This window comes from Crassostrea angulata, chromosome 3 (genome assembly GCF_025612915.1).
Source record: "Crassostrea angulata isolate pt1a10 chromosome 3, ASM2561291v2, whole genome shotgun sequence".
Classification (NCBI taxonomy): Eukaryota; Metazoa; Mollusca; class Bivalvia; order Ostreida; family Ostreidae; genus Magallana; species Magallana angulata.
In genome coordinates, this window is record NC_069113.1 from 53,334,287 (window position 1) to 53,355,096 (window position 20,810).

General features: G+C 36.5%; 3 protein-coding genes across 4 annotated transcripts; 2 read left to right on the forward strand and 1 right to left on the reverse strand.

Moving 5' to 3' along the window:
- Positions 1 to 371: 371 nt before the first annotated feature.
- On the forward strand, positions 372 to 6,359 carry LOC128178660 (uncharacterized). 2 transcript variants are annotated; one of them, XM_052845927.1, is made up of 3 exons: positions 372 to 924; positions 2,851 to 2,965; positions 3,809 to 6,359. In XM_052845927.1, the coding sequence occupies exons 2-3, from the start codon at positions 2,857 to 2,859 to the stop codon at positions 5,887 to 5,889; spliced, it is 2,190 nt and encodes a 729-aa protein (XP_052701887.1). In that variant the 5' UTR covers positions 372 to 924; positions 2,851 to 2,856; the 3' UTR covers positions 5,890 to 6,359. The 2 variants fall into 2 exon arrangements, with proteins under 2 accessions (XP_052701887.1, XP_052701888.1); XM_052845928.1 differs by lacking the exon at positions 372 to 924 and adding an exon at positions 2,452 to 2,472.
- Positions 6,360 to 7,680: 1,321 nt separating this feature from the next.
- LOC128178678 (type I iodothyronine deiodinase-like) lies at positions 7,681 to 13,083 on the reverse strand. The gene is made up of 2 exons (XM_052845949.1): positions 12,978 to 13,083; positions 7,681 to 9,435 (listed from the first exon to the last, which is right to left on the reverse strand). Exon 2 carries the CDS (start codon positions 9,433 to 9,435, stop codon positions 8,701 to 8,703), a length of 735 nt encoding a protein of 244 aa, XP_052701909.1. The 5' UTR covers positions 12,978 to 13,083; the 3' UTR covers positions 7,681 to 8,700.
- A 989-nt stretch (positions 13,084 to 14,072) lies between these two features.
- LOC128178665 (dolichol kinase-like) lies at positions 14,073 to 20,401 on the forward strand. The gene is made up of 12 exons (XM_052845934.1): positions 14,073 to 14,281; positions 14,707 to 14,836; positions 15,308 to 15,378; positions 15,516 to 15,656; positions 16,136 to 16,299; positions 16,842 to 16,898; positions 17,158 to 17,352; positions 17,567 to 17,779; positions 18,121 to 18,274; positions 18,423 to 18,533; positions 18,620 to 18,697; positions 19,046 to 20,401. The coding sequence occupies exons 1-12, from the start codon at positions 14,173 to 14,175 to the stop codon at positions 19,189 to 19,191; spliced, it is 1,569 nt and encodes a 522-aa protein (XP_052701894.1). The 5' UTR covers positions 14,073 to 14,172; the 3' UTR covers positions 19,192 to 20,401.
- Positions 20,402 to 20,810: the final 409 nt, after the last annotated feature.

Genomic DNA, 20,810 nt, shown 5'->3' on the forward strand with positions numbered 1-20,810 from the left:
TGGAGAAACTGTCGGTATTCTTTATTTAAAGTGAAATTTCCAAGATTTGTTACTATTTTCTTCAAATATATCACAGAAAATAACGAATTAAAACATGAGTTTTCATTGTGTTTACCAAACATTAAAGCCCCGATACAAGATATCAAACAAAGCTATTGTTATAAAGCACAACTGAAAGAAATTATATCTTGAACTTCACACATCCATAGGCATTACATTAGATCTTAACATACACTTTAGTACGTCGAATCCGTCGAAATTGACGTTATATAGCGTAAAATAAAGTCTCATGAACCCTTGCAAGCGACATGAAGTTAGCGTCTAATTCCGACTCCATTCTGAGAGCTAGCTCATTTGAACATAAGCCCAGATCATTTTAATGCAATGTACTTATAATGTAGCTGCAGACAGTATCAAACAAAATCTGAGATTGAGATCTTTCTTCGTATTTCAAAACGAATCCGAGCTGTAAGTGATATTCTGACGATGCGGGCTTCTCTCAACACTTGTTTACAAACGGATTCTCAATTAAATGAAGGAGTTGAGAATGATGTCCATGGCCAAAAAAAAGTACAACTTCCGAAAAAATCGATCTATATCTTGGACACAGTGAGCACAGCACGTAGATGAACAGATAGAGCCCCTGGTTGACGGCCCCTACATTATATCGCTATTCCGTAGCGTTTTTGCAGCTGCAGTAGCGGAGTCTATGTGCTCTCCTCTCCCCGGCGTGATAAACCCAGAGTCGCGATAAAAACTTATGCCCAATCTGAATTTATAATCACCCTTCAGCATATTGAGAGGCTTCAAGATGCTCCACCAATGCGCTTCGACCTCATAGAAGTTATTTTTAGTCAAAGATAAGGAAACGGTGGAGGGGCTTTCTTTGTGAAGTTTTGTTGAAGTTTGCTGACGGGAAAAAAGGTGGGTACTGTTTATATGATGTAGTATTAATATTTATCATTTAGGGATGTGGATTTGTGAATGTTTTCTGCTTAATGACAGTCTTTAGCGTTAAAGAACGACCTTTGGTAAATATTTAAGAAAATGTAAACACACATCGATGGAGATTCTGGCCATCTTATTGTGTTATTTTCTTTTCCGCGAGTTCAAATCTCGCTTGGTGGCATAAAGTTTTGCATTCCTGCGTCACTTCGCTCGAATTCTGGAGGAAAGCGAGGGAAAATTAACGAGGGTTCCAACAGCAAATTCTATTTTTTGAGTAATAGTTTATCGATAAGTCTCATAATGATGAAGAAAAGAAATTTATCGGTTGATCGTGAGCGGATCTCGTGACTCATTGAAACCTATCGCAGACCAATCTTAGATAGTACTGTGCCCCTTCAACATGTGCCGGTTTCCATTACAAACAAAAATATTGGCAATCGTGTCAGAAAAAAATGTCGTGCTGGATATTTGATCACAAGCTGACTGACTGATTCACTGCTTGGCCCACAGCTTCCTAAAGCCTTACTTGCTTTTAAAGTAGGAGTTTAGAGTTGTGCTTGAATGATACTGTTTTCCCTATTAGATAGCAATATTCACATGTGCTGTTTTTTCTGTTTATCTCATGCTCCTCTCTCAGTATTTAAAACATAAATATAAGATAAAACAAATTGCTTTATGTAGAGCGTTCTGTGCATCTACTTCACTGTTTTAATATTATAAAGTAAGAGTATACAGATGTATATCACATACGTTTTAGAGGTAAAAATCAGTAGAGGCCCCCTGGGGCATTTTCTCCCCCCTAGTGTGTATTTTTTCCCCATCAATCTTCTTCTTTTCATCTCCCCCTCGCCCAGCCACCCCCTGCTGGGTAAATGGAAGTCTGAATGTTTCTTCTTCTTTTTTCATTTCGGGATTTGCAATTCAGATTGAATGATCCAAACATGCCGCAAGTGAGAGATAAAATAATGAGCAGAATTCACAGTACATTAGAGTTTATCGACAGAAGCATGTAAAGTACTTGTTAAACCAGACCTTGATGTGTCGATGTAATGTAATGATCACGGGATTACACTGTAATATATATACTTCAAACTTCAGAGGAACAATGGACTTGATCGACAAAGCCATCTACGTGCCGAGTACAGTTCAGGGGAAGGGGCTCCTCTAGACTTCCCTCTTAGATCTTGATTTTTAATAAGATTTATATGCATAATATGGTACAATCTGTAGTAGCCCTAATTGTTTCCTGACGCTTCGCCTCTCTCTCGTTGCCATGCTTTACAAAGACAATAGGATGGGCAGATCGTACATGTACACAGTTAATCCAGTTCAAACCGTGTCGCAGACTCGCAGACCATGAGTGCAGATTACGCAATAGCTGCTTGTTTATGGACATGAGCTCGTTAACAAGGGCTTACTGATTAACATGCCGGAGGATAAAAGTGTTTGTCTGCCTTGCCTCCCGTGAAGTCCATTTTGAGGTCACCGTGGGGGTCATGACGCCCTCTATGAGGTCACCGCAGGGTAAACGATAAGACAGCCGATATCAGCTTCTGTATCTGTTGTCAATCTTCATACGATAACAGAAAGGAAAATAAAGAAAAACAAATGAGAGGACTTTTGAATCACTGTCAAGATAGCGATAATAGCTGGTGGGAATCTTATGAAATCTCTGGCGTAGAGCTTGAACATACCACTTGTGTGTAAATTAGATTAGCAAAAAATACTAAATTCTTTAACGAACCTTAAGTTACACGTAATTGAAGCTGATCGAAGCTGATTTATACCAAGGGAGCACACACGCTATACAATGTTCTCAAAACTTTATTCTTGGCAGGGACTTGGATGCTGTGTATTGCTCAAATCTCAAAAAAACTTTATATTTTTATAATTTTTTTGTAGATCACCATGGCAACAAATAAGTCTGGGAGAATTGCACTCATCTTCACCGCCTTTTTCCTGTTTGCAGCAATGACAGCGCTCTCCATACTGAACAAATATTTTGGGAAAGAGCTAGGTAAAATGCTATTACGGAAATACTTTTATAATTGGTACAGATGTCCAGTTAAAGACCCCGAGAACTATGTAAGTTGAGTTAACAAGATGAGCTATAGTCTGCTTATACTGCCGGCTGGTGCGGCGTCATATCGCAACGCTCGATAATGTCCTATCATTCGGTAGCAGACGATAAACAGCCTCAGCAATCAAAACAGACGAAAGGATTCACACTCCACAGGAAATATCGCCAATTTCTTCAATACAGAAATATTTTTTATTGAAAAATTCTATCCAATTCACGCCCATGTACCTAAATCGTTTCATCATTTCTAAGGAATACTGCAACACACAGAGTTACCAACTTCTTTCAAACGTTGTAAAATAACATCAAGTTTTCTTTTATCTTGAAACAGAAGTTGGGTTTGTTTTGGATAGATCCAGACAAGCATCTGTTCTGACTTTTATTTCTTGTAAATAGTTTTATGTCAATGTAAATCTAGCCCTTAATGATGGAAGACCTGCCAAGTTGGTCCACCGACAATGGCTGTGATTGACAAACCGAACTTATTAGTTTCCAGTGATGACGATTATCAGTTGCCCAGTGTAATCTTTCGATGTAGGCTTGCACACATCCGAGAATGTTAATTGCGGTTCTCTGTTCAAAATTACATAACAATTTTAATGAAGTGCACACACTCCCTTACTCCCGCTGTAATTACACTCATCCATCACGTATATACGTTGTGAATTCCATTACAAGAATCTGGTAAATTACCATCAGCTAATGAAATTTATTTTCTAAAATGAACCCAGTAGACTTAAAATGTCACCAAAAATAAAATAATGCATTCTCCATTTTCAGGAATATTCAACAGATCCACCGGCGATGTATCCCGGATGTTTCCACTAATGATAAATCCACCCTGGCCCATCTTCTTCATCTGGTACATTGTTTTTGCGCTTGAACTGGTTCTCATTCTGTACGGTATCACGACAATCTGCCGTAAAACAAAAGGCGGTAGAAGTATCTATCTTCTCTCCCTCACTCCCCCGCGGGTCTACGGTCTTCTGGTGGCCAATAATTTGGCGGTGGTGCTATGGCTATATCTGTGGAACTGGGGGTACACGGTGGCATCCTTTATCATCGTATTCTCACTTCCGGTCACGATGTACATCAGCTTCTACACGTCGCTAAAACAACTCTTCAACAACTTTGCGGTGCTCATTCAAGAGGAGACCCAGAGTGAAATATGGGTCGTAAGATTCCTGGTTCAGAATGGACTGGGATTTATCTCCGCCTGGCAGACAGTTGTGATGTTCTTGAATCTCGGCGTTGTGCTGAGGTACGAGGTAGGGGTGCCCGATGAGATCCTTTTCCTTGCCCTGCTCGGAGCAATGGCGCTACTGGAGCTGGCTTGGTTCTGGTTGGACGTGTTTGTGATCGACCGTTACACAAGGTACATTCTGCTCCCCTACATCCCCTGGCTAGCGACTTGCTGCGGACTAATCTGGAAATGGCAAACTCTCTTCTACGACTGGGGAAGGGACACCATCACTCTATTCTGTTGCAGCGTGCTCGCACTTCTCTGCTTAACAGTAAAGATTATATTTCTCGTTTACCGACATAATAAAACCAACATGCAGAAGAACGTAGACAAAGGAATAGAAGACAAGAGTGAAAAGTCCAAGGAAGAACAGAAAGCCGACTCAAAGAATAAAACATGTGTCACGTTTGCCGTAGAGAACGAACAGATAAACACCGCAGCGGAAAACCAGAAAGAGGCACCAAAGGAGGACAAAACCATAGCTGTGTGCCCCGTGGTACCGGCAAGCGAGGTCCAGTACAACAGGATCGAAATGGAGACCAATGAAACCACCAACTGCAACACAGTCATCGTCCACAGTGACGCGATAGAATCTAATGCAATGGAATCCATTCAGAGAGATTCAGCAACCGCGCAACAGGAGATGGTAACCGAAGAAAAAGTTACTGAAGAGATTGACGTCAAAACAGATAAAGAAGATGGCGATAATGTTATACTCACCGAGACAGCACACGAAAAGTCAGAATCTAAAACTGAGAAAGACGAAGAGGAAATTCCGCCACCCCCTGTAGAGGCGGAGGAAGTAAACGCTGAACCAAAACAAGAAAGCGAACAATTAGATAAAGAAGAGGAAGTTCCGCCTCCCGCTTATGACGTGCCAGTCCAAGACACCATTACGGAACAAGAGGTACCGGAACTAGAGGAACCGGAACAGGCTTCTTCAAGCCTAACAGAGGAAGCGTTGGAGGAAACCAATAATGTGTGTCAAAACGACAATTTAATTGATTTTAATGATCAAGAAAACTCTGTTCCGGACCAGACTAAAAACGTGACCGAGCAGCTATCAACAGACGCAACTGTTACAGAGCAAATACCGACAGAGAACGAAGACGACTGTAGGCCGCCTGACAATGACTCTGTTAACTCAACAACTGTGCAGATAGACGACCCGATGGAGGACTTCGAGGTCGAGAATGAAAGGAACGAGAACGAGGAGCTGGAGCTGGTACAGACCCCACCCCCGCTCCTGGAGGACGACGACTACGAGGGGACGTACATCGTGAGGGAGCCGGGCCTTGACGACGGATACCGCTACGATCCATCGGAACCGGAAGATTTCCCGCAGGTGCCCGATACGGACGATCCGTTACCCTCCCCTCCTACGTCACCGGCGTCAGACCCACTTCCGAGTCCCCCCACTGTTCCTGTTTCTGACGGTGAGGAGTATGACGACTCGGACGAAGACGAGGCCCCGCCCGTACCCCCACAGGATTATAACATGCCCGGTAAACCATATCAGATCCCTGCGGAATCTATAGAGTCCCAACCTATAACCAGCAATGGTTACTCCGAACAGCGGCGCCCCGTGAGCTTTGGGACGGTGGACACTGCCGTCTGAGTGTGGTAAAACTCCTTGTAAATATAAACACAGGTCTATACAGACCAAGGGAATAAACACGTGAGCTGCCATGACAGTGACGATTACAGGTGTACCAGTTTTGTGTAATTTAGACTGAGAGCTAAGTGCTACTTACTGTAGAATACTCATGACTATTTCTACTGATTTTGTACAGATTGTATATATGGGACCATAGTCTTCAAATCTTCATATTTAGTCACCTTTTTAACAAAGTCATTAGTCATTTAGACATAGGACTAACAAAGCAGTGACAGGTGATCAGTCGTTCATTTAAGCATTTATATAAGAAAATTATATATACACAAGAAGAACAGTAAAAATCTATAAACTAGTACATGTAATCATATTACAGGTATAATTGAAAACTACCACCTCAAGAATTCCGATTTCCCAATAAGTCTGCGGATAATTTGTACCATTTTGAATATATCATGTTTTTATTTATAATTTTGTTAGACAGTGAAAAAATAGTTCTGATTGTAGACCTTTAGAAGAATAGCACCCAGAAGAAATATAACCCTGCAGTGGGTGTGTTCAAGCAACTGACTGTCTCCTGCTTCTATAGGTATACCTACAACCCCTATAGGCAAAACACCCAGCCCATCCCCTTATTTCTGTCACTCCTAATTTATAGTGCTTCTTCAATCAAACAGCAGCAACATCGGTGGATTTTTATTTATAAACTTTTGTGTTAGGTCTTATACATGTGTCCTGGTATTATTTAAAACAGATGAAGGATTTATCGTTATCGTTAAAAACTGAAGATATGTATATATAAGACTAGTATAAAATGTATGTACATATTTACAAATCCTATCGAACTTACTATCCTAATTTGAAGAGTAACCGTATATTTTAAGTCGAATATACTATATTAAGTGACACTGTTTCGTCATAACTACCTCTGCTTCATAGATGTATTATTCCTTCAGCCTCTCTTTCATTTCATATTTGAACTTCAGTTCATATAGATTTTTAAAATAAAAGTCAAAGAGGACATGGTTGTCTGTATTTTGTAAACCAACCACCTGCTTATCTACAAAACCAAGGTTTTTACAAGAAAATATTTTTTAGTTGAAAGCGTTGCTGATCATTTCAACACTTAAGGATGAGGAATTATTATTTTTGATTTTAATAACAGTGATTTTTGGGAGTTGATTTTTAATCAACTCTCCTATGCAGTCACTCGGACAAACCGAAAGTGAAACAGTGTTTGGACCTCAGCACAAATCATTGCTCCTGACAAGACTTAGTTCTTGAAAATAATTAATGAATTCGATGTAATGTATGCTAAAGCATTGTTTTTCAAGGAAACTTATTTACAAATACCTTAAAAATAGTCAGATTTTAAATGGTACGAACAATTTAAATATTTTTTGTAGTTGTATGTATTCCTACGCCAGAGTTCAATATAGTCTTGTTCAACTCGACGCTCGGCTGTCTCCGTAAACCCTTGTCGGAGATTTACGGTGTCAGCTGAGCGTTTGGTTGAACGAGACTAGAGTTCAATATTGCTTGGATCCATACAATTTTCGAGAAATATTTCTACCACTGATACATAGTTTGATGGAATTAATTTTATCTTTAAACATTATTTAAAATGATTCATATGGAGGTTTCTCGACATTCTAGTCGAAAAAGTTCAAAAATTTATATTATAAAAATATGCGTAATTCAAATTACAAACTACGTATACATGTACTTGTCATGCAAAATAACATATCATTGATTTTAAAATAAATAAACATCGACAAAATCAACTCCCGTCAGTTCTTCAGTACTTTGATTTTATTTGTAATTGTGATGCAATTTCTGGTTGTTTTTTTTTAAAATACAATGTATCATGTTATAGGTAAAGCGATTTTCATTTCAGACTTATTAATACAAAAATAATATGACCATAAAATATTCATTTTAAAAAATCTTGACATTTTTTTATGTACTTCATGTATAACAAAAAAGAAACTAAAATGCTATTTGGAATCAATTCATTAGGAACTAAAGATGTACACCCCATATCATGAAAGTTCACATCGATGACAGCTTGTGACGATCAGCCTGTCCCCGTTTTCGGACATTTTTGAGGACGACTTCATAAACGCTGTCATTGATGATGAACTCACACGGTATGGCGAGACATCAGGAAAGGACTCCAATGATTATACACAAAAATTGTAATGTATACCTATATACAAATACGTTATACCCAAAAAGGAGCAAAATTTATAACACAACACAAATAAATTCAGTGTAATGATAAAGGCTTCTGTTGCTTTATCGATATCTGTTGAATACCAATTTTCGTGGGTTTCGTTGTTCAGTTGATCCACGAAACAAAATGTTCACCGAAGTGCAATTTCTAATAACATGTTAGGCTCAATATACAAATGTACGTATCCTTGAAAGTTGAACTGTGATTTTCACTAAAACCGCGAAAATTGATGTTCACAAATATTGATAGAAAAAGTATTTTGCTTTTGAAAATTTTTAAAGTTTTACCGAAACAAAGAGTGCACGGAGGAGGATTAGAGAAGCTGACGTGTTGATACCACTTATAATTAAATCTTTATCAACTAATTGCTACTAAAAGAAAACAATAGCCCTTTGTGATTATACAATAGAATAATATATCATATTACACACTCACATTATGACATTGTTTTGTTTTCTTTTAGAACATATATACTTATTGGTTGACCTGTGACAAAGACAACGCGATATATACGAATTTAAAATGAATTGTAGACACTTTAATTCAACGTCTTCTCCACACACGTAAAGTCGCCCAAGCTATGACGTATTTATGGTCAGCCACTCTTCTACCTCCTCCACGTGGTATCCCCGGGGTCCCCTTTCCCCCAGGTACACTATCTTACCATTCAAAACAATATAAAGACGCTCTGGCATTGCTCCGTATTTGTAGTTCATATCATTGGAGATGTCGTCTACCACCACTGGACAGTTTGGCTGATGTTTTAACAGTATGTCCACCGCTTTCATTCGATCTTGAATCCCCTTATGCGTATGAATATCAAAATTTTTTTTGAACGCCCATCCATCGCTTGGATGTGCTTCAGCTATATAAACAATCAAAAAGTCGGCCACGTTACTAAAGCGAGCAACCAATTTCTTGAATTGCTCAAGCTTTCCCATGAACGGTGGTCATGTACAGCTTCCAAAATTGAGAATAAGCGGTCGATCTTTTTTCTGAAATTCGAGCAGACGAGATTTCGAAAGGTCCCCTTTGATGACGTCACCATCTGGCGCGTCATGATACAGTTCAGCATCTCGAAACACATCGTAAATGCTATTTTTGGTCATTGTCTTTAGCTGAGCAAATGAATAAATGGAATCTTTCCAGTCCTCTTCTTTAAGGGTGGTATCCATTAAGACTGCCCTAAGGTTTCTCATCACTATTCGATCTAATGCTGGGATGTGTTTCCCTATAATTGCGATGAAGGTCGCAACGACAGAAAACGCAAGCAGACGACATGAACGCGCGACGATCGTCAGGAATCGCGCCATCTACAATGAAAAAGGATACAGATGTTGAACATTACGAGGGTAACTTTGGAAATTGTTAACGGCATAAAAAGGAAACAGATGTTGAACATTACGAGGGTAACTTTGGAAATTGTTAACGGCATAAAAGGGATACAGATGTTGAACATTACGAGGGTAACTTTGGAAATTGTTAACGGCATAAAAAGGATACAGATGTTGAACATTACAAGGGTAACTTTGGAAATTGTTAACGGCATAAAAAGGAAACAGATGTTGAACATTACAAGGGTAACTTTGGAAATTGTTAACGGCATAAAAAGGATACAGATGTTGAACATTACAAGGGTAACTTTGGAAATTGTTAACGGCATAAAAAGGATACCGATGTTGAACATTACGAGGGTAACTTTGGAAATTGTTAACGGCATAAAAAGGATACAGATGTTGAACATTACAAGGGTAACTTTGGAAATTGTTAACGGCATAAAAAGGATACAGATGTTGAACATTACGAGGGTAACTTTGGAAATTGTTAACGGCATAAAAAGGATACAGATGTTGAACACGCAGAGAAAAAAGGAAATGTTAAAGCATATAAATGATGGACGAAACTATTTCTAGCGTAGAAAGCATAGAAATGTATACTAGTAACTATTTGTTGTTTTTTGGGGAGTTTATTTTAATCAACTTTCATATACAGTTACTCTGGCAAACCGGAAGTTAAACAATGTTAAGCACAAACCATCACCACTAACAAGACTTAGTGCTTTAAATTACTCTAAAATAAGCAATAATTTCGATGTAATGTAATCAGGAGCATTATTTTTCATTATTTATAAATACCTTGAAAATAGTCAGATTTTAAATGGTACAAACAATTTGGATACATTTGGTAGTCGTATGTATTCCTACGCAGAAGTTCAAGATTACTTAGATACAATTTTGTAGAAATGTTTCAAATACTGATACCTAATGCATACGCATCGTACAGTTTGTAATTCATATTAGAAAAAACGTGCGTAATTACTCAAATATACATGTAGCTATAAGAAACTACTTGCCATGCTAAATCACATATATTTGATTTTAAAATGAGCAACAGTCAATAAAACCAACTCCCGTATTGTTAAAACTTTATATGTCAGACACGTGTTGTTGATACTTTATATGTCGGACGTGTATTGTTAAAACTTTATATGTCAGACACGTATTGTTAAAACTTTATATGTCAGACGTGTATTGTTAAAACTTTATATGTCAGACACGTATTGTTAAAACTTTATATGTCGGACGTGTATTGTTAAAACTTTATATGTCAGACACGTATTGTTAAAACTTTATTTGTCCGACACGTATTGTTAATACTTTATATGTCAGACACGTATTGTTAATACTTTATATGTCAGACACGTATTGTTGATACTTTATATGTCAGACACGTGTTGTTAATACTTTATATGTCAGACACGTGTTGTTAATACTTTATATGTCAGACACGTATTGTTAATACTTTATTTTTCCGACACGTATTGTTGATACTTTATATGTCAGACACGTGTTGTTAATACTTTATATGTCAGACACGTTTTGTTAATACTTATCTGACATATAAAGCTATAAAAAAAAAGCGATAAAAAAGACACAGATTTATGTCATGTATTAACGTTAATTATAATTACATGTATTCAAGTTCATACAAATTACATAGCCAAATTCCTTTTATTAAAAATCTTGAAACTTGACAAGACAAGATCTATGATGAATGCAAAAATAAAAAACACAGTCAATATTCAGTATTGATTATATCACGCATTGCTATGTAGTGTCCCTTTTCTGTATTCTAACTCTCTGAAGGGCGTAGTTTGATTACCCTGAGGATAAAGGTTTCTCGATTAACTATGTTGGAAACCCTCACCAGTCTGGAGTATGTTTGTATTATTGAATGTGGTTTAATTTAACTCATCGATTTTATTTTTGTTTCATTTATACGTGTACACATGATTTTGATCCACCAATTGGAGCAGAACCGTACGGTTCTACACTATATATTGATTTAGTCTTTAATGCTTTATATAGTACATGTATATAAAGCATTAAATACTAAATCATTGCAAACTACGATGACTGTGATAGAGCTAAATGCGGACCCCGGTCCATGCATGGCTTGAGTCGATGTAAATATAACACTTGTCATATCAGTATAAACGCTTGCTTCTGCTTAGGCTATTATTTCATTCATTATTGTTATAATCCTGATATTATTATTTTTATTTAATGTATATGCCCCCTGAGGGCCCTTGATTGGTGAATAAATAAAAAATACAGGCAAGAGTTAGACTTCAAAACGTCTAGCAAATACCAGTCATGCAAGTAAACATACCCCCCCCCCCCGAAAATAAATGTAAGCTTGCAAAACTGGTTTGGGGTTTTTGCTTGACCAATCAGATTCACTTTGATTATTTGCCATTTTTTGCCACTTTTGCTATTTTTATGATAAGTTCCTAGATCTACAGGTAACTGTCTAATTAGAGTGTTCATTCAGAGTATAGTTTAGTCAGCGATTCACGAAAACAGCATGCTGTCAAGAAATATGTGGTCATTAATAGATGGGCAACACGGGTAGTTTAATCAATTATCTCTGTCGATGAAGAAAGATGGGTGGGAGGGGGGGAGATACCGATTTGGTTTAGTCGTAAAATACATTTTCAAATTTAAATTTTCTAATTAAATCTATTTGATTTGCTGTAATACAACTACATGTATCACAATTTCAACTATATTTTTAGTTTTGAATATATATTTTAACAAACGGTTTCCATTTCACATTATTTACACTATGACTAGAATATGGAACACAGACCCATTCTATAATCATATAGAAATAAGGAATAAGGAATCATTCTTTGAGTATTATGAGGTGATAATTTTGGTCGGGGCGTGATCAAATCCAATAAAGCCCGAAGGGCTTTATGATAGATTTGATCACGCCCCGACCGAAATTATCACCTCATAATATTCAAAGGATGAATTCTTATTACTTATATTTATATAATTTTTAACCATCGTACAATTATATATTAAATATAAATAAGCAAACCCCGCTGGCGCCTCAATTTGCCTTTATGAGTTATGTAGTACAAAATCGATACGTAGTGTTATCACAGGCAAAGACACTGGAAAATGTAAATATAAGGCGTTGAAGTTCTAAAAAATGACATAATGTGGAGTTTTTTTTTTAGTATACTCCAATTAAAATACACACACGCCAAGTATTGAACATATTTTAAGGGTACAAATCACTATAACATCAATTATACAATTTTTTGAATGATTTTTTTTGAAAATTATCAGATTTGTGATATTCCAGTTTCTCAGTATCTTTTATCCGTCTTTATATAGGCATTCTACTCGTCTTAACCAGCCATCTTGTTTATTATCAAATATTAACTGCACACGAATACTGGATACCGTAGGTAGATCTAATTTGTCATGAACATTATATTGGTCTTAAGTTTGGAAAACGTGTACAGTAAAGGAAAATAAACAGACTACGAATGTCTTACCTGTGTAGGCTAAACAGTGCCCACGAACATCTGTCTGATCAATAAACTGGACAGGTATTTTTATCTCATGGGTAGGATTAAAGGCCATTTCATTTTCTCATGCGTGGATCTAGAAGTGGTGTGTTAAGTTGTCATTTACAATTAATAAACGAATAAACGATTTCACCAATATGTACATTTGTAACTTCTGATTAATTCTTACCGTGGTACGCATAATCACAAATTATTTTTTAAATAGTTCGCACTACAATTATAGAAATAATACTTTTAATGAGTTTATTTCCATGTAATTTATTAAATTTTACATGCAGGCCGGTTATTATAGGTTTCATAAGAATGTATTTTATTTTAGGCCACAATTAGTAAAAATTGTAGACTGGTGGAAGAAGATTAACCATGGATATACCGATTTCTCTATATTTATTATTACCAAAAATTCGCTATACCGATATATGTATTTAGGACTTTGCTATAACCAAGTTTTATTTTGTGACCTTAGATCAATTGTTATCATGGTTCACACATCACTGTGTTTTAACACGCACAGAACTGTAGCTCCCATGTCGTCCATCCGATTTTTTTTTCGGCCGAGGTATTATTTTTTAAGCCAGCGGCCAACATCGCGCTGTAATATATTATTTTCCGAAAATTATTCAAAACATCTCGCTCAAGTTTTGCCAGAAACATAAATAACAATGTTATTCATGTCTATGGTTTTGCCGACGACATTCCCAATGATTCCGTGATTACTCGTGTGCATTTTTTTTCATTTATTTCGTGTTTAAGTTTTTGTTCATTAGGCCTACAATCATGACAATTGAATCTTCGGAAAAATCAATATACATTGAATGAAAATTTAATTATCAGCCAGGCATTTTTACAGTGTGTTGTGTAAACTTGTGCGAATAGTTTATATAATTATTTTGACGAACAAAAAAATTAACGATCAATTCTTAATAACATCTCTTGTAGAGATGAAAAAAAGAAGCAACGCTTTTTTGTGAAAGGCCTCTTGAAATATTTTTTTGTTTTCCGGATTTGTAAAGGTTTATCCAACAAGTTGAAAATTAGTATTCAAATACCTCTTCCAGTTGTAATGGCTGGACAGTATTCTCCATGAAAAGTAAATTTTCTGCGTGATTTCGTGTCTCTGCCTTCATAATTTGAACCTGGCACATTCTGAGACTTTGCAGACATGGAGCCCGGAATAATAGAAACCGGGCTGGTCGTTGGTTTCTACAGTTATGTTTGTTTGTTCTGGAACCAGAACTTCGTCGAGGAAACGAAACACTTTAAAATACTTGGTAAGGTGTTTTGTGTGCTTCTGCTTGTCACTTTATAAAATTTAATCACCTTTGGTTTTTATATATCGAAACAGTGGCGGATCAAGAAGGAGGGGTTTAAATAATATATATTATATACATGTAATATATACAGGGTAGTTACCAGTTACGGCCAACAGGATAAACACTAAAACAGGTCATGAACAACCTCATGATTTAACTATACAGTTTAAAAAAACTATATAGCTTTATCAAGATAATCAAAGTGGCTTACTATGTGCTTTCGTATACATTTTTTACAGTTAATTTAAAACAGTTTTTCCTTTTTGGGGTGGGGATGCTTTTGTTTTCTTTTGCTTTCAGGTACACATGCTCAGCTTTTTTACAAAAGGAAAAAATCACTGAACATTTATTTGTGAAGTTTACTGCTTATAATTTATTTACAGGTTGTTCCATCTGTCTGATGCTTCTCATGTCCCTCCATCAAATTGTCCCAGTCATAGGCAGGAAAGCCGCAGAGAAAACAGGGACATCCTCTCAGGAAACACAGACCTCCTCACAGGATAATGTCTACAGGTAAACACATGACTGACTTACCAAAACCTTCTTTTGGGTTGTGTGTCCGTGAAATATACCAGTAAATTTTAATACTTGTAGCATTGGCTCTTGAATTACAAAGACTTTTGTTTAAACTCCAACAGAAGCAATATATCACTGTTTGGATTAAAATCTTTTTAGAAATCTGAATTTACTTTTTATTCTATTTGTTTTGTGCTGTCGGTGATTTCTTGATATTTGTGCACAAAATATGGGTATGTACATCAGTGAAAGTCTTTATTTGAATAAGCATTGGCTTTTAATATGGTTTACATTCCAACCGTTTGGGTGAGCACAGCTAAAAAGTAATGTCTTTTAAGGGATTAACAGCGAGCTTATGTGCTAAAACAGAGTCATCTTTAAATCATTGATTGTAACATTTTAAACCTCATTTTTATGTTATCACTGATGTATTTGTTTTCTAATGGTGTGCGTTTGACTTGTTTTCAGAAGTAGATCTGATCCGGGTTTGTGGTGCAGCTTGTTGATACCCATGGCTTTGACTACAAACTTGTTACGCCGTGAGTTAATTGAAAGAAACATGCACAAAACAAGCAAACAAGCCGGCTAACTCCTGAAGTGTAGTATGATATTTGAAATCTACAGATGGCTTTTCACATGTTATTTAATTAAAGTGTAAGAAATATCTTTTGAACAGAGCCGGATGTGAACAGTGGACCTGTGATCCTTGCCTATATCATTGTGGTGCTGGTTCTGGTTCGATTCAATCCCTCCGCGGTCACTCAGATTACCTGTGCCGGCCTCTTGTACTGGTTCAGGGAGGACTTTATGTCCAAAGGTACAAACAATGCCATACGTAGCTGTATACAGGACAACGCAATCTAAGGACCAAAATGTTGCCTGAGGCTGTTAAATGAAAATCAAGTGTTAGGACAGAAGTCTAACAACAGGAGTTACACAAGATATCATTCAAAAGATAGCTTGTTAAGCATTGGTGTTAATTTTGTTCTATTTGAATTCATGCTTTACTTGGCAAATTTAGATGCCATGTTTGAAACAAATGTACATGTAATCAATAGTTTCTAGGGGTGCTTAAGGAATAAGATGTATTTTTACTATTGTTTTTAACGTTCCATACAATTACAAGTTGTGTAAAGAAGGATGAGGTACATGTAGTACAAAGTTTATTATTATGATGAATACAGTACATGAAATAATCTGCTTTTAGCCTTAAATTTAATCTTTTTATGTCAAGTCACTTGACTCAAATGCCTGTGATTACATCATGTTGACCTTTAATTCTTTATCCCCCTGAAGATCGACCAGAACAAGTGGTGTTGGTGTGTCTGTGTGTGGTGGTCTACCATCTCCTGGGCAGAATTCCCCGGGCTTTCCCCCGCTCCTTCACAGAAGGGGAGCTGGCTGTGTGCCTACAAATCGTCTTCATTCCATTGTATCCCATTGTAGTAATTGCGTGTCAGGTGAGTTTGCAGTAGGGGTGCTTTAAAAATGAAATTTCAAGTTATGTGAAATTTTTGGTCATTATCATTATTATCAGAAATATTTGCTGTGAATGCTAATCATCTTTGATATTAAGTGATTGAATTTGACCAAAAATTGGCTGTTATTCAAATATTATATTCAAAAACATCTCGAAACAGTGCTGTAAACATTATTTTTAAATTCATGAATTAAACAATCTGGTTTTCAGTTTTGAGAAATCTGTTTAATGAAATTTGATGAATATTTTTTAAAAACAAAATGTATATAATTTAGAAATGGTAAGAAAACATTTCACAGTCTTGCTTTGTTATTCTACCGGCATGCGACCAGTTCTCGCCAAGTACCATTTCTCGCCAGTGTATTGTTACATCATTTTTCTAATTTAATGTGTTGATAAAAAGATGTAACAATGCACTGGCGAGAAATGGTACTAGGCAAGAACTAGTCGCACACCAACAATTAATTTTGATTTTTGGAGTGGTCTGCCTTGAATAAGTTAGCAGCTATCTCTGAGTTGTAGGCCCTACAGAGGGGTGTCAGTATCATCAGCTTACCAACAAGTCTCTCCATCGCCCTGGTCAGTGTTAAACCAAGTCTCTTATAGCAGCTTACGTAATGTTTTTGCTAATTATTCATAAATTATGATAAAAATCAGTTATAATTTGTTACTAACTTTACCTAATGATTGATTTTAGTATTAAAGTTTTGTGGAATTCTTGATTCCTTGATTTAACCATTGACAAAAGATCAGCAGTTGCTTTAAACGGTAATTTACATTAACTGTTCCAGTGAAGATGCAGAAATTAACAGCTGATGGACATAGGATGTTTTTGTAGATGGCGTTTACCGGGGTTCTAGTGGGGACCCTGTTCGTGAGTGTGATCCGTGTTAACAGTGGAGGGATGAGGTTTGCAGTCTCCTATGGACTGGCCTTCATGTGTGCCCTGGTTCCTCTGTCAATCAAGTTGTATGGTACTCCGTTACTGGCGTACAGAGAAGTGACACATTACCTGACAGGCTCCAGAGACAGGGTAAAGGCTGAGAAAGGTCACTGACCACCTGATATTTGTAAATCACAACAAGGCTTCATTCACTCAATGTCAGTGTACAATTAAAAAACAAGCATTTATATATCATCAACAAAAATACAGTATGAGAAATTTTTCAGATTTCATTTTTATCATTAACCAACTAGATTCACAGTTTACCAGACATGATTTTTTGACATTTTAACTTTATCTCTAGGTGAACCTGATTCTGTGGTGGGGCTTTCTTGTCCTCGTAAGCCTGTTTATTACAATGGTGAACCAAAACAAGACTACTTCCAGTGGCTCCACACGCCTGCGCAAGGTGTTTCATGTCCTTATCCTGGGGGTGTATGTTCCTGGGCTGGTCACTGACGCCAGTCTTTTGTTTGCAGCCTCCTGGGTGGCCCTGGGGTGTTTGGTAATAGGGGAGGTATGTGCATCAGTGTATTCTAGAATTTGGTAATGTTTTAACAATAAACAATACTTAGTTATATTTTAATGACAGAGAGCAAGACAGTACAGCAGATTTTTTTTAAAACGATTTATTCATGTCAATGTTAAAGGTTTTATATGTCTTCAAATCTGTTATGTTATGTTTTCATGAAACGTTTGCTTTTTCAATTCATCATCTTAATGAGCAAAAGGTTGTCCATCCATTATACTTCTCAAAAACTCTTGGCTAGAAAAGATTCAGATATATATTTGAGCTGACTATCTTCTATACGTTAGCAGTCAATGTACTGATATGCTACTATTTGTGTTTGGTTTCAGACGGTGCGACTACTACAGGTGCCCCCTCTGGGATCCCTCCTCCACAGGTGTTACTCAGTCTTCCTCAGTTCCCAGGACACAGGGAGGCTGGTGCTGACCCCCCTCTATCTCCTCTGTGGTTTCTCCCTCCCCCTGTGGATCCATACATTCCAGTGTATGTAGATAAGCATTGGATTCAGAGGGCAATTGTTGGCAAGGAATGGTCACATGATCAGTTTGAACCAGTGGCAACCAATTGATTTTAACTAATGTGCTAACAATTTTATGATATTGTAAGAGATTGAGAACTTTTTTTCTTGCAGGGTGTGATTTTTCAAACATGTTGCCTCTCTTTGCTGGTGTATTATCAGTTGGTATTGGAGATACTATGGCCTCAGTTGTGGGCAGTGCAATAGGAAAGCATAAAGTATTGGGTAGGTTTAATGTAAAGTTCATTATGTGTTATCACCACAGGCTCCCTCCTATTTTGTGTTTGTAATTTTTACACTTTTATTCTCAGGTGGTCAGAAAACTGTTGAAGGAACAGTTGCATCCATTATATCTCAGCTTGTGTTCCTCTACATTTTAGATCTTATTTGTAAGTATGATCCTGCTTAAACGATTCATATATTTTTGCGGCCCCAAAAGGGTATTAAAATTCATATAAAATATGATTTATTAATACATTGTCTAACCAAAAAGCTATGTGTTTCTTAGAAGCGTTGGGAAGGAATGGGATGATTAATTTGGGGATATATTATCATTTTTTCTTGTTGCAATGCAAGGAAATATTGCTTAAATGTTGTTGTACAGAATAAAAGTGGTGATTCAATCAGTGTAATTGTCTGTTTATCAAGGCTTATTTTGATGTTCATTAGTTCTGTTAAGTGCCTTGTGGGTGAGTACTGTCTGAGTGACCAGTAATAACTGTTTCCCTCTGTTGCAGTGTTTGGTGGTGCCATACATCCCCGGTGGTTGGTGGTGACTGGGATTGTTACAGTTACCTCCCTTCTGGAAGCCTCCACCTCACAGATAGACAACCACGTTCTTCCATTGTTTATGTACAATCTTCTACTGACCCTGAAGTCTTGATAGTCAGCAATAGAAGTAGACATCCATATTGTGCCATTGTTTATGTACAATCTTTTACTGACCCTGAAGTCCTGATGGTCAGCAATATAACTAGACATCCATATTGTGCCATTGTTTATGTACAATCTTTTACTGACTTTTATGTCCTGATAGTCAGATAGTCAGCATTAGTAGTAGACAATCTTACTCTGTCATTAGTCCTGCAGTACAGTAATCTCCTACTGAGAAGGAAGTCCCTATAGACATGACTAGTGATAGGAAATGATGCACGTATACACAATCATTGCCAGGTTTTTTTTATTTTATTTTTTTATAGAAGTAGCTTAATGAGTGAGGCATTAATGATATAAATTAGAACTCTGTATATGGATTATAAGTGGTTAATATGCAATATTTGTGTTTTTTAGTAATAAATAGGCATACAAGAAATGATCTATCCAGGCGAATTCCTTACAGCTAAAGGTATTATGAATACGAATTAACCATTTTTATTTCATGGTGCAGAAGGCATGGGTAAGGTAATTTGGCAACGTAGATCCAAACGCATGGCGGAATTGGCTATTGGTTTATTTAAATGTTAATATTCAAAAGATTTAAAATAGGTAGATGTAAAACATTTTAAGAAGTTGTGGTCAACACAAAGCTTTGAAAATGATTCATGTCGTTATACAAGAACAAGTTACAACTTGAACTTTTATCACATTTAATATTACATTTTTTGGGCATAGAGAGTATTGCACTGAAGTATTAAGTGTGAGTAACGTTTTGACCTACATATTGACAAACAATTGTGTGTCCACTTTGACCTACATATTGACAAACAATTGTATGTCCACTTTGACCTACATATTGACAAACAATTGTATGTCCACTTTGACCTACATATTGACAAACAATTGTATGTCCACTTTGACCTACATATTAACAAACAATTGTATGTCCACTTTGAGCAACCCAAACACAAACATTGAATATGAATGTTTGTTGAAGAATCATGCATTTCAACATTTCAAGGTTGATTGAATTATCGGTATATAGATGAATTATCTAACTGAATGGAGAATTTGTTTCTATACTAATTTCTTGTTATGTGTATAATCGTTTTAGAATATGCGTGATTTTTGACAGATGAAGAAGATAATTTATCTCCTTTTTATGTCATTTAGGGTCTTTGATCTTATATATTTTGAATAAAATGACTATTTCAAGATGTTTGCATTTTGCCTTCTCTTGTTTGACTTTAAAGTATACTATAATTGTTACCGTAGTGGTTCTCAGTTTTTATGACATTATCCTAATGAACAATCCTGTTTGATTTGCTGTCCAGTAAGTATGTAACATCCAGACGTTTGTGTTGTTTATCTCCAAAATTCACACAAGAAAACCTTCGTATTTCTTATTTGAATGATGTACATGTAGTCCATTCGACGACAAAAATACCGTAACTATATGTCAGGATTCAATATTCACTATCCAGAACGAACGACTTAATATAATTTATATATGTTATAAAAATCCTGCAAAGTTTCCGTATTTTGGCTCGATCATTGCCTTGTATGGAGGCACCGCAAAGAAGGATTATTTTTGTGACGAACATCGACAAGGACCATATGTTATTC